Source organism: Notamacropus eugenii, chromosome 3 (genome assembly GCF_028372415.1).
Source record: "Notamacropus eugenii isolate mMacEug1 chromosome 3, mMacEug1.pri_v2, whole genome shotgun sequence".
NCBI classification, from domain to species: Eukaryota; Metazoa; Chordata; class Mammalia; order Diprotodontia; family Macropodidae; genus Notamacropus; species Notamacropus eugenii.
Genome location: NC_092874.1, coordinates 46,518,727 through 46,532,606, shown reverse-complemented (window position 1 = coordinate 46,532,606; position 13,880 = coordinate 46,518,727). Strand labels below are relative to the sequence as shown.

At 40.8% G+C, this 13,880-nt stretch overlaps 1 protein-coding gene across 1 annotated transcript in view; it reads right to left on the bottom strand.

Moving 5' to 3' along the window:
* Positions 1-11,525, bottom strand: part of TMC2 (transmembrane channel like 2) — a 55,245-nt gene extending 43,720 nt beyond the window's left edge. The window contains exons 1-4 of the mRNA XM_072650516.1: positions 11,522-11,525; positions 9,134-9,479; positions 6,739-6,906; positions 3,129-3,219 (exon numbers count right to left, since the gene is read on the bottom strand). Of these exons, the coding sequence (XP_072506617.1) occupies positions 3,129-3,219; positions 6,739-6,906; positions 9,134-9,479; positions 11,522-11,525 (609 nt within the window). The remainder of the gene's footprint in view (positions 1-3,128; positions 3,220-6,738; positions 6,907-9,133; positions 9,480-11,521) is intronic.
* Between the last annotated feature and the right edge of the window lie 2,355 nt (positions 11,526-13,880).

Genomic DNA, 13,880 nt, shown 5'->3' with positions numbered 1-13,880 from the left:
GTGGACAAGAGGATGGGAAGGCACAGATGGGCTGCAATCTGGAGAGACCATTCACATATAAGATCTGTTTGAGTATTATTATTAGGCACAGAAATTGATTGACTGAGAGAATAAAACCCTAGCCAAATCCCACTTATCCAGCATGGCAGATGGCAGTTTTTTTCTCCTCCAACTTATTCTAACCTTATATCTTTATTATCTTCTTTGTCAAGACTCAAGGCCAACTTCCTAGACTGTATGATCCATAAAGGCAGAGAATATATATTTTTTTATTTTTTGATGCACTTAGGGTCCAGAATATTGCTTCACACACATTAAGATTCTAGTTAATGGGGGGTTGAATTTATTTTTTTAATCCAATTAAAAAGAACATAAAATGTTTTTATGTCTAAGGCACCAGAGGTGTTAAATTATTTTCAATATACAAGCAATTCCTGCTTTTAAAAATTTAAAAATTCCTGCTTTAAAAATAAAAATGATTTATTACAAACTTGACATTGATTATCAATAAAACTAATTACATTTGCCTAGTAACTATTTATATTTATGGTCATTTTGATGCCTAAAATATTCTAAGAACTTTTTAGTCTCTCTAAGTCTAAGTTTCCACCAGAATACTTTGTCCATTCCTTCTAATTTACATTTCCTTTTAGGTGGTGGGAGTTTTGTGAACTTTGTACTTCTGATTCTGCTGTTTTCACTTTGGATAATTTCTTTTAAAAATAAAATGATAGCTTTTGTTTTACATTAATTACATTTCCCAGTGTATCCTTCCTTACTCTTTTTTCCACAGATCAATTTCTTATAAAAACATAGCAAAAAAGAAGAAAAAATTCTGTAAAACTAACTAGCATAATTCAGAAAAGATTTCTGTATATCCCTATACTTGTTGGTCCTAATTATATTTTATAGTATTCCATTATATTAAAATGCTGAACTTGGAGTCAGGAAGAGTTGAGTTCAAATTCAACCTCAGAGATTTACTGACTGTGTGACCCTAGGCAAGTCACTTGAACTCTGTCTACCTCAATTTCCTTATCTGTAAGGTGAGGATAATAAGAGCACCTTCCTTCCAGAGTTATTGTGAGGATCATATGACATAATGATTGTAAAGAGATTTAAGACATTTCATAGTTGTTGGTTATAACTGATATTATCACCACAATTTATTTAATGCTGTTGGACTCTAGGTCAATTCCAGGATTTTTGTAGTTGCCACAATGCTGCTATGTTTTTCAGAACATTTTCAATAATGGAAGTATTAGGTCAAAGGGAATGATTAAGTTTGTAAATTTTTCTGTGTACTGCCAGATTACTTTCCCTAAAGGTTTTACCTGTCAGCAATTCTACCAGTGATAGTTCTCCACATCCTCTCTGACTTTGACTTTCATGATTTCCTTGCTTTTCATTTGTCCAGTTTGCTAGGAGGTGGCACTTTAAAGTTGTTTTAATTCGTATCTCTTTGATTGTTTATAAGGACAAATGCCTTTTCAAGTGAATAACAGTCTATATTTATTTTCAAAATTGTCGTTATATATTCTTTGACATTTATTCACTGTGGTTTTGAAGTGTGTTGAGTTTTTGACCCAAAACATATACTCCTTAAAGATCATAAGGCAGACATTTTTATCTGTTACATTGCATTGATGTTAGATGATTATTCCTGATCACTTATTATTACCATATCTCACATCTGGTAAAAAGTGACAGTAATTTTTTTATAGTGGTATATCTATTTCTCGCTCGCTTACTGACTGAATTCTGTGCTATTAGAAAAGATTAGGGCACAAATTTAAGTCCATATCCAAAAGCTAAACATCACCCCAACTTTTAGCATAGGTTTCAAGAATATGCTTAATTCAACAAGCAGATCACAAATCCAAAAGACTTTGAGCATGTTCCTTGTTCTTTTCCCTTGGTCTTTTTGTGCCTTAAAGATCTCACTAGGAAAACAGAAGTAACAAATCCAGGGACCGTGTGTATATGTATGGGGATCGTTCTGGTTATTCTTTGGGTTAGACCTTTGGTTTACTTGGTGTAGGGAACCGTTTAATGAGGCAACTATTGCAACCAAAGCAAATCTGGGATTGGAGGTGCCTCTTACAACAGCCTTAGAGAATTTCCTGAAGAAACTGAGATATATGTTCCAGAGGGGCTTGAACCAAGGTTCTTTGGACTCTGGGGATGGCTTTCTATTTGCTACAGTTCAGCTAGCTATAGAAATAGCATAAGGAAACAAATTCCACATAAATAATTATTTCTTGTTCGATCATTTCAGTTGTGTTCTACTCTTTTGTACCCCATTTGGGATTTTCTTGGCAGAGATACTGGGATGGTTTGCCATTTCTTTCTCCAGCTCACTTTTTTTTTTTTTTTTTTAACAGATGAGGAAACTGAGACAAGCAGGGTTAAATTTGACCAGGGTCACATAGTATATGTCTAAGGCTAGATTTGAACTCAGGTCTTCCTGACTCTAGGCCAGGGACTATATCCACTGTGCCACCTAGCTTCCCAAAATAATTATAGCAGCCCTTTAAAAATTCTCTGTTATTTCTACATGACCACGTATGAGATAGGACAAGGGACACAGTGAAGACCCAAGTGAGACTTTGAAGCATCAACATAAAGAAATGATTAGGAATCCTTGCCCAAAAAATTTAATTCCCCTCCCCCTACCAGGTTATAGCTGGAATGGGAGAACTCTTCACCCCTTCAAGTAACAGATAATTTCCCAACAATGAGTTGGAGAAAAAACAAGTTTTCTATGTAGGGCCACCTTAACAGGGCTGGTCTGGGCAGAGTAGGAGAAAGAAGTTGACAGAGCATGGAAGCAGGGTGAGGGAGTCTGGCTCCACTGCCCATCTCTGTCAGCAGCTCATTGTGTGACCCCGAGCTAGGCATTGTCATTCTATGTCAGTACATGGCATCAGCAGGCTGGGGATCATTGTCATTGCCAGCTGAGAAGCCATCACATGGATTCGAGATTTTGTATTGACAACAGGCTTCCCCTAATGCCTTTGAACATAAGCTCTTCATGGTGAAGTCATCATTATGGCTGAATAAAGCAAGGCTGACCCAGAACCCAAACTGCCCCCTTCCCCTTGATCTCTCATTGGTGTGGCACATACCTTATTCATCATCATTTTATAGGCGTAGAATTTCTTGCCTTTTCCCTTTCCTAATGCTCCTTCAAACTTCTCTACAAAAGCTTGGGCTTCCCTAGTCAAAAGATAGGGCAGGTGCTTAATTAAAAACCAAACATAAAAGAAATAGGTTCTATGAGGGTGTGCAGGTGGCTTCATTATAACAACACAGCTTTTATATCTGTGCATTTGTCTGGTGGGAAAGATAGGAACCAGATCATCTAGTAAATATTCTCCAATAGGTCAGAGCATTTGAGGGTCTGCATATATATCTTTGAAAGTCAAGCAGGAAAATATTTTGGATTTAGGTCACACACACATACATATACCCAGATGCACACATGCACACACATGCCTTTAGACAGCAAAGGGGACATGGAAACCAGAGTCTTTTTCATATAGAGACAAAGATTTCTCTTTTTGTGCCTTCATTTGTGACACAAAGGTGACATTTTGTGTCACCTCAAATGAGTCAGGTAAAGGCCTTGAAAGGCTCAAATGTATTTTGCAAACTTTAAACTGCTACGTGAAGGCCAGTTTATAATAACAATAATTCTATTCAGTTGTTCTAGTCATGTCTAACTCTTCATGGGGTTTTCTTGATAAAGATAGTGGAATGGTTTGCCATTTCCTTCTCTAGCTCATTTTATAGATGAGGAAACTGAGGCAAACAGAGTGAAGTGATTTGCCCAGGGTCACACAGTTAGTAAGTGTCTAAGGTCAGATTTGAGCTCAAGTCTTCCTGACTTCAGTCTCATACTCTATCCACTGTGCCACCTAGCTGCCATCATCATCATCCTCATCCTCAGCAGCAGCAGCAGCTGTGAGTCACCAGACTCCTCTTGGTGATGACTTGATTCCTTGACACTTTTACTGCATACCTGAGCTCAAGCAATATTTATATAGCAGGGCAGGGGAAGGTGTTTAACAAGTGGATTGCAGAGGGGGGCAAAGTATGTATACACTTTTTAACACTGATCTACACGAATACTTTCTTAAGTCTAGATAATCAACAGAACAGTAAATCAAGCCCTGACTTGTAGAGTTTTCAGATTTCTGAGGTGTATATGCTTACCCTGAAAATTAACAATCGGTTCTGTAGCATATCTTTGCATATGTTATCTCACTGGATGCCTGTGAAGCAGGGGTTATTATTATCACCCACATTTTATAGATGAGGAAACAAAGTATTAGAGGTGAAATGACTTGCCCAGGTCACACAGTGGGTATTTGAGGCAGATTTAAATTCCAGGTCTTCCTGATTCCAAGTCCAGTACTCCACCCAATATGTCATCACTTTTGTTCTTATTTGTATATGCTTCTATATGTACATGGTGTCTTGCCTGAGAAACAGAAGTTCAGGAACATTTCTGTTTTTTTGTCTGTTTATTCTTAGCACCTAGCAAAGTATCTGGCACATAGTAGGTGTTTAATAAATGTCTGTTGAGGAACCATACTACTTCTCTGATGTCAGCTTTTCGGAAACCTATATAAGAACTGGGTGCGTTTGGGGACAGATGCAAGCAGAAAGCCCCAAGGGATCTGTAGACCTGTTGTGTCAGATTTTTCTCTGATATACCTTTATATCTCAGACTTGGGAAGTCACCTTGTCTAATGCATACCTGAATCAACATCCCCTCTACAAGATGCAGTCACCTAACTCCACTTCGAGAAGGAACCCACTGATTCTCATGATAACCCTTATGACTTTTGAGATAGGTCTTATTGTTCAGAAGTTTTCTCTTTCCTCTTTCATGTATTGCTGCCAGTCTCTTATTAGACTACAAGCTCCTCCATTGGACTCTATGCCACTTGGGAGTAGGGACTGTCTTTTACCTTTCTTTATATCCTCAGCACTTGGCACCATGCCTGGCACAGTAGATACTAAATAAATACTTGTTAATGGTTGGCTGACCAGTTTTGCCCCTTCTAGGACTCAGCAGAAAAATCTAATTCTGGATGAGGAAACTCCTTCTAATGCAAATTGGTATCTGTTCTGATCTCACTCTCTTGGTGCTCTTGGTCACTCTTCAAGACTGTAAGTTCAAGGGTCAAACAGCCAACATGGGTCAGAGGTAGGACTTGACCTCAGGTCTTCCTGGCTCTGAGGCCACTTCTCTATTCGCTACACCACACTGCCTCTCATGCATTCCATATCTAGGTGTATGTAAGTTTATTTCTTTTTGTGGGCAGGAAATATGTCCATGTTTCTGCTTTGCCTTCAACAGTCCCAGGGTCTGACATTACTTGACTCCCTTTGGAGTATTGATATTCTTTTCTTGCTACCATGATGTCAATATCAGGGTCAATGTCAGGGTGCCCATACTCAATTCTTCCTGAAGAATTGATAGATAACTCTCATGTCCACATCTGCCTTCCTACCCCCAAATGCCCTACACCAGTGGTTCTCAAACTTTGTGGCCTCAGAACCCCTCTGTCCTCTTAAAATTTATTGAGGAACCCACAAAGAACTTTCATTTATGTAGGTTATCTCTATTAATATTTATCATATTAGAAATTAATATCTTAGTATGATTATTAAAATAATTTTGACTTTACTGATCTCCTATAAGGATCTCCAGGATTCTCAGGGGTCCCTGGACCATGCTTTTACGACCACTGCCCTAGGCACATGCTTTGTTTGGCCTTTTCATCAGGGCATTATAGTGGAAAGAACAGGAGATTTTGAGTCAGGAGGGTCCTAGGGACACTTACTGGTTATATGACTTATTGTTTATATGACATAAAGGTTAGAAAGCAAGAACTAGAGAACCAGCCTTGGAGTCAAGTTGGCATAGGTTCAAGGGCCACATCTGATCTACAGATTGCTGTGTGACCTTGGGCAAGTCACCTAATCTCTAGGTATTCCAGGCAACACTCTGGGTTTGTAAATTCTTGAGTCTTATTGGTAGAGTAGTTTCCTCTCTGGGATCCCAGATCCTACCCTCATCCCCAAGAATGACCTGAAGCAAGTCACACTACTGCTTTATGTTTCAATTTCCTAACCTGTAAAATGGGTATAATGATACTTATCCTACTCCCCTCATGGGGTTGCTCTGAGGAAAGCTCTTTGTAAACCTGGATGTGACACAGAAAGATGAGTTATTATTCAGCTTCTGGAAGGCGATGGTTTTGGATACCAGAAGTTGACCAAGATGACCTAATATTGGATTATATCTACTATTTTACATATTAATTAATTTTTTCATTTGGTAGTCCCATCTCACCCATCAGACTTTAAACCCAGTAGTGGAAGGTTGATGCCATATGTTACTTCTGTGTCTTAAATACTCATTGATTGTATTGGTTCCTCCCTTACTATGATGAAGGCTATGTTTTTGACTGACCCCTGGGCTACTCCAGAGGCAACCTTTAGGCTGGAGTACAGAGACTAAGGAGTTAGTGTCTCCTTCCCAGAGGAGGGCTTGGGTTCATCCACAGGATGGGTCAAGAACCTTAGGATTCCTCTTAGAATCTTCACAGGCAACAAGCTTCAGAGTTATTTAATTCCCTCATACTTTGGTAGCTCCTGGCAGGGAGTTGGTGGGAGAGGGAAGAAGGGACCCAAGTAGAAAGAGGACCGACTCCACTTTACCTGAGAACTTCTAATTTTTTCACCATTGGCCAAGGCTTATTGCGAATGGTGGCTATGACCTTCTTTTTCTCTTCGACCTGTTCCATGATGCGGGCCATTTCTTCCTCTGCAATGGAATCTTCATCCGAGGAGTTGGAAACTGATGGAGAAGAGCTAGGAGAGAAGTTCCTGATAGAGAGGAGAATTAAAAAAAAACTAGTGCTGTCCAGATGCTGAGAAACCTGAAGTGCTTAAAAAATAGAGACAGTCCTAATAATCATGTCACACTTGTGTTCAGTAGTGCTTTAATGTTTACAAACAACACCTCTGTGCAGAAGGTGGTGCAAGTGTTACTGTTCTCGTTTTACAGGTGAGGAAACTGAGGCAGTGAGGGTTAAACTGAAATGAACCGAGATTCTGTGGGACTTGCCCAAATTACACAATTAAGAAGTTTCTGAGGTGAAATTTGAATCTATGGCTCCTAACTCCAAGGTCAGTGTTCTACCTACTGTGTTATATACCCCATATCATCTCCACTCCCTGGGTCCTATCACTGCTGCCTAGTGATTGGGAAGGAAGTGTAGGATTTCCTCCAGATCCCAGAACAACCTGTTGCCCTGAATTACTTGGGATCTCTTTGGGTTCTTTGACTTCAGTGACTCTCCAGGGCTATTGACCCCAGAGTCACAGCATCTTAGAGCTGGAAAGGGTCTCAGAAGCCATCAAGTCCAACCGATCCCTGAGAAGAGATCATCTGGATGGTACTGTTACTAGGTGACATCAGCATCTACTTTCAGATTCCAAGGAGAGCAAACCTAATACCAATGAATCAATGAGCAAGGTTTTTAGGTGACATCTATGTGCCAGATACTGTGCTAGGTAATAGGGATATAGAGACAAAAATGGGACTGTCCCTGTTCTTGAGAGCATAATTAGGGGACATATAGGGACAAGCACTGGACCTGTGGCTTTATTGATATTGGCAAAGCCTGGATGATGAAACCTCTACCAATACAGATATGCACCGTCTAAGCAATTCACACTTTTGGTGACTTTCCAAAGCACTGAGAGGCTAAGTGACCTTTTTAGAATCACACAGCTAATTTGATGAAAGCTAACATTTATATAGAACCTACTATGTGCCAGGCACTGTGCTAATCACTTTACAATTAGTATCTCCTTTGATCCTCACAACAACCCTGGAGAATGGTGCTATTATTATCCTGATTTTATGGATGAGGAAATAGAGGTGAGCAGAGGTTAAGTGACTCTCCCAAGGTCATATAGCCAGCAAGCGTCTAAGTCCAGATTTGAACTCAAGTCTTCCTAACTCTAGTCTCAGAGTATCTACTGTGCCTCTCAGCTGCCCCAATGGGTCAGAGGTAGAATCTGAACCATATCTTCTTGCCTCTAAAGCCAGCTCTCTATCACACTGCTTTTTTACATAAACATAAAATGTACGCAAAATAAATATATGCAATTATTTGGGATACAGGGTGAACAGCAGTAGTTCTTTCCATATTTGGATAAGTCTAGTCATTAGGAATTATTTCCTGTAGCGGGAAAGTTATGGGGAGAGAGCTGGGTTTGAACGCTACTTCTGAGACATTAATTAGGTAACTAGGGGCAAGTCACTTAACTGGCCAAGTCCTCAGTATCCTCATTTGTAACAATTAGGTTGAAGTAGATTGTGTCTGAGATTCCTCCCAGCTCTAGATCTATGACCTTATCCTACCATCTTGAGCTGTGTGATCTGGGCAAAATACCAAACCTCTCTGGGTTCCAGCCTGTAAAATAAAAAGACTGGGTGAGATTATCCTTTCTGGCTCAAGCTTCATTGATCCCTGATAAGTGAAGTGTTGGCATGGTTCTACCTGCTAATTGGGGCTGGGGAGAGAATGAATAGATGAAATCCACAAATTATTTTTACCATTAGTTTTATCTACTTTCTCCCTAAGCTTCTCAGAGTTGTTAACAACCATTGACTTGACATAATAGAATTTCATCTTCCTTTTCCTTCTGCATTCTGCTTAGGATGCTGCAGAGGCAAGTCGCCCAAAGGAGAGGAGAGAAGGAATAGAATCCTTGAGGCTGAATAAGTCTCAAGATGCCTCATCAACATCTCCAAGTCAAAAAGGGGAGGGGGTCCCTCTAAAGCAGGGGTTCTTCACTATTTTGTGCTATGGACCCTGTTGGCAACTTGGTAAAAGTTACAGATCCTTTCTCAGAAAGATATTTTTTAAATGCATAAGATAAAGTACACAAGATGACAAAGGAAACCAAGACTGGTGAAAATAAAAATGTAATTATTTTCTCTTTTGACTTCATGAACCCCAGTAATCTATCCACTAACTCTTCAGGGGTCCAAGAACTCCCTTCCTAGGATGAGGTGAAGTTTGGAGGTAAAATGCCCTACCTGTGTTTCTTCAGCTGCTTCTCTTTCTTCCTCTGAATTTGCTTTTCTTTATTTTTGACTTCTTTCTGTCCCTTGTGGGAAGTTGTCTGGTCCCTCTTCCTCTTCCCATTGCAAGATCTCTCTGCTTTGCTCCACTCCTCTTCCCCAAATACTTCCCGTTGTTTCCTCCGGACATCTTTCTTCCGGTGGGGCGTCCTCACCTTGATTTCTCTGCCACCGTCTTCTTTTTTTTCCCTCCTGCTGTCATGGGTTCTTTTCCTCCTACTGGAGGGAGATTGTGGCTTGGTTTGTGTGGCCTCTGCCCTTGGGCTTGGCTTTCTGGAGACTCTCTTCCCGTCCACCAAATCTGCATGGGATGGAAAAGGACAAAGAAAGCACCAGCTCACCTCACAGTCTGGGATGGGGAATCCACTCATCCCAGTGTGCAGAGTTCTTCAATTTCCTCTGATGAAATTGGAAAAGAGAAGATAAAAGAGACCCAGGGGGCCATGGTGACTTTTCTTCCCATGTGGTAGCAAGTAACACATTCTCATTGTTTTTATTGGAAAGCTTTGAGTCACTGAAACTTTATTTACTGAAAAGCTGAGAAAATCATGAACCCAGTGCAAAAGATCCAAATCTGTACTCTCCCTCAAAGTCATCTAGACACTCTGGCTAAGTTACACCTGTCAGTCTGTCCCATACCTACTTGCTCAGGGGGAGGAATAGTTCAGACTAAGTAAGTGGTTCCACAGGTCAATGTTACTTATTGTCCTTTCTGTAATCCTCCTGAGGGGGATGATGATGTACTCAGGCTTTATCATGGATTGACAAAGTATTGTTCTTTAAAAGCCAGGCTTCCTTCAACATCTGCTCTCCATATGGAGGTGTGAGTTCATATGCTACTTCTAATGCCTCTAATTTCTGGGAGGCAGTATGTGTCAATGTCATTCTTTGTACTACAGAGAGAAGAATTGGGATCAAATCCCAGGTTCAAATCCTGGCTTTGCCCCTTACCTCTGTGACATCAATCTGTCTTGGACTCAGTTCCTCATTTGTAAAATGATGGGACTGAACTGGATGACCTCTAAGTTACCTTCTTGCTCTATCCCACCCCCCAACTCCAAAATGGGAATGGGAATACTCATATCTTCAAGGAGAGGGAAATAATAATAAAAATATTTTTCAAGCATAGGGGGTGGGGGTCAATGGTGACCCAAGGACAAAGTTACTCAATCAATATTCTGTTCATTCGGAATGGGCTCTCATGAAGCCTGTTAATGGAGTAGATTATTCAGAGCTGTCTGGCCATGTGAACTTTAGCTCAGAAGTACTCGAGTTGTATATCCCCAATGTATGCTTGGGGCCATGATGCCAATCAAACTCAGTGAAGTTTCCCTCCTAGTCCTGGCCCTAAACAGAATTGTGAAATCAGTGTAATTTTTATCACATGGACTCTCCTTTTCTCATGCCCTGCCTCCACCTTATGCAATTCCCTCTTCCTGATAGAGTCTCCTCATTTCCCATCCCAGACATCTAGTTTCCTTATCCTCTTTTTTTTAAGCATCAGCTTCTTCCCCTTCCAATCTTTTTTTAATACCTGATCTCAGGAAACAGTCTAAATAAACTTATTGCCTTAAAATACAAGTGACAGGTTTTAAACCTGTTATTGCCTAGAGGTTAGGTGACTTGCCCAGGGTCACACAGTAGCATGGATCAGAAGTGGCCCTTGAAACCATGCCATCAAGACTCCAAGGCTGATTCTCTAGTTCTCATTTTCTACCCCCTATGTCATATAACCAATAAGTGTCAGGGCAATTATTGGAACTTAGGACCCTCCTGACCCAAAGACCAGTGTTCCTTCCCCTATACCACTCTGCTGAAAAGACTAAACAAAGCATATGTTTAGGTAGTGGTTGCAAAAGTAAGGTCCAGGAACCCCTGAGAGTCCCTGAGATCCTTTCAGGAGGTCAGTAAAGTCAAAACTATTTTAATAATCATACTGAGATGTTTTAATTTCTAATATGGTAAAGATAAGAGAGAGAGCCTGTATATATGAAAGTTCTTTTGAGGGGGGTCCTCAATAAATTTTAAGAGTACAGAGGGGTTCTGAGACTTAAAAGTTTGAGAACCACTGGTGTAGGGCATTTGGGAGTGGGAAGGCAGATGTGAACATGAGAGGTATGGGCACCTTGACATTGACCCTGATATCATGGTAGCAAGAAAAATGTATCAATACTCCAAAGGGAATCAAGTAATGTCAGACCCTGGGACTGTTGAAGGCAAAGCAGAAACATGGACATATTTTCTGCCCACAAAAAGAAATAAACCTACATACATCTAGATATGGAATGCTTGAAAGGCAGTGTGGTATAGTGGATAGACCTGAGGTGAAGCCCCAGCTCTGACCCATGTTGGCTTCTTGACCCTTTGGACTTACAGTTTTGAAGAGTGACCAAGAGCACTAAGGGAGTGAGCACTAAGGGAGTGAGATCAGAAGAGATACCAGCTTGCATTAGTAGGAAATTGCTCATCCGGGATTCCCTTGTTCCAGTGAAATCACAGGTCTGGACCCAAAACACACACACACACACACACACACACACACACACACACACACACACGCACACACACACACGCACACGCACAGTCAATCAGCTTTTTTTCCCCTACAGCTTTTGAACCAGAACTTTAAAATATTCTTCAAACTGAACCTTGAGTCAAAATACTATTGTCCTTGACTCAAGGACTGACTAGAGGGCACAACAAGCTGCATCCGTCATCTCACTCTTATTTTTCTCAGTTCACCAGTGAAGGCCATTTGATCCAATTCGATTCAGTATATTCTTAATAAGACCCTAATTTATGCAAGGTGGTATGTTGGGTCATCCTGGATATTGCAAGAAGAAAAACCATTTCCTGCTTTCACTATCAGGGTGAAAGATGTATACACAGTGATAAATTAAAATATGATCAAATTTATTGGAAATGTCAGGTTGATGCTAGGGATTCAAGGAGAGGAAGCTGCTTCATTGGGGGAGGGGTGAGAGTGGGGAGAGATCAGGGAAGACTTTTCATAGAGAAAGGTCTGTGTCTTGAGGAAAAGGGATGATTTCAGCAAGAAAGGTCCTTTAACCCATTCCCCTGGTTTGTTGTTGTTGAGTCATGCCTAACTTTTCTTGACCTGATTTGGGTCTTGTAGCAAAGACACCAGAGTGGTTTGCCATTTCCTTCTGCAGCTCATTTTACATATGAGGAAACTGAGGCAAACAGTTAAGTGACTTGCCCAAGGTCATACAGCTGGTAAGTGTCTAAAGCTGGATTTGAACTCAGGCCTTCTTGACTCTAGGCCTGGAGTCACCTAGCTGCTGACCCTGGTTACACACCTATTTTTCCATGGGAGTTCTATCCTGATCTCCCTTCCTATCTGTGGAATGCCATTGTCTAGACAAACATTGCATATACTCCCTGAGAGCAGGAATCATTTGGATATCAGCTGCCTGGATACAGAGATAAATCTATGAACAAATTCCCTGGGGTGCAAATCCTTTTACCCAAAATCAGGGTATTAAACTTTTTAAAACTAGGGAAACAAAATAATCTGACTCCTGCAAGTCCAAAAAAAGGGACCTTAGTGGAATCCAGTCAAAGTCCTCCATTTTCTAGATGAAGAACTGAAGGGCTAATCCAGCTCCTCTGGATTTGAGGCAAGACTTGTTTCTGAGTCTACCCATTATGCCACACCACCTCCCAGGGTGGTAGTGAAGATCAAACAAAATGCTACATGTAGAATGCTTTACAAGCCCTAAAGCACCATGGAAATGCTAGCTCTTATCTCTAGGCAGTACCTTAAGGCTTCCCCTTAATTTGAATACTTTTATTTAATAACAACTTTCCTTTCTATTATACTTCTTTATGTTTAAATTCCTTGGTCATAGATGGAAATGGAACTAGCATGCACTGACTGTTCAAAACATACAATACTGGCATTTCCAACAAGAGACTCTCACGCAATTATTAGCTCCAGTTGATTCAGGGCATCCCCCTCTGCAGTCACGATGTGACTTGCTCAGGTCTATTATGTAAGTGGATCCTTAATTCCAGTTGACTCTGAGTCATAAGAGCATAGATGCCATCCTTGAATCCATTTCAGAGGTCATCTGGTCCAACCCCTCTCTTTATAGAGGAGGCTGCCATGGTTCGGGGATATGAAATGATCTGACCAGGGTCACACTGCTAATTACAGGGTAGAAAACAGAGTCAGAAGAGCAGGCTGCCCAGGTCTAGAGGCATGTCCTTCAAACCTACTTCAGTCTTATTCTCTTCACTGAGATAACTCATATTTATGTAGGGCCTTATGCTTCCTCATCTGTAATTTCAGTTTGTGTAGCTTTGGGAGAATGATTTTTAAGGCTGTGTTTACAGAACCCTTGGACCTCATTCAGTGCCCTCAAATGAAAGCCCATGCCCAGTCTGGTTGTCATGCCTGAGGTTCTCTCTCTCTCTCTCTCTCTCTCTCTCTCTCTCTCTCTCTCTCTCTCCCTCCCTCCCCACCCTTCCCACCCTTTGCTACTCATCTGTGGATTTTAGGGAGTCTCTCAGATCTCCTGCTGTTTTGGCAGCATATTTATTTCTTGGTTGGAGAGGTATCAAAGAACTAATGTGGCTGAGACTCCTAGAACCTGCAGTAGTGTGAGGTAGGATAGTATGGTAGTAAGTGCTTTGGAGTCAAAGAGACATGCATAGAACACATTTTAGAGTAATGTCT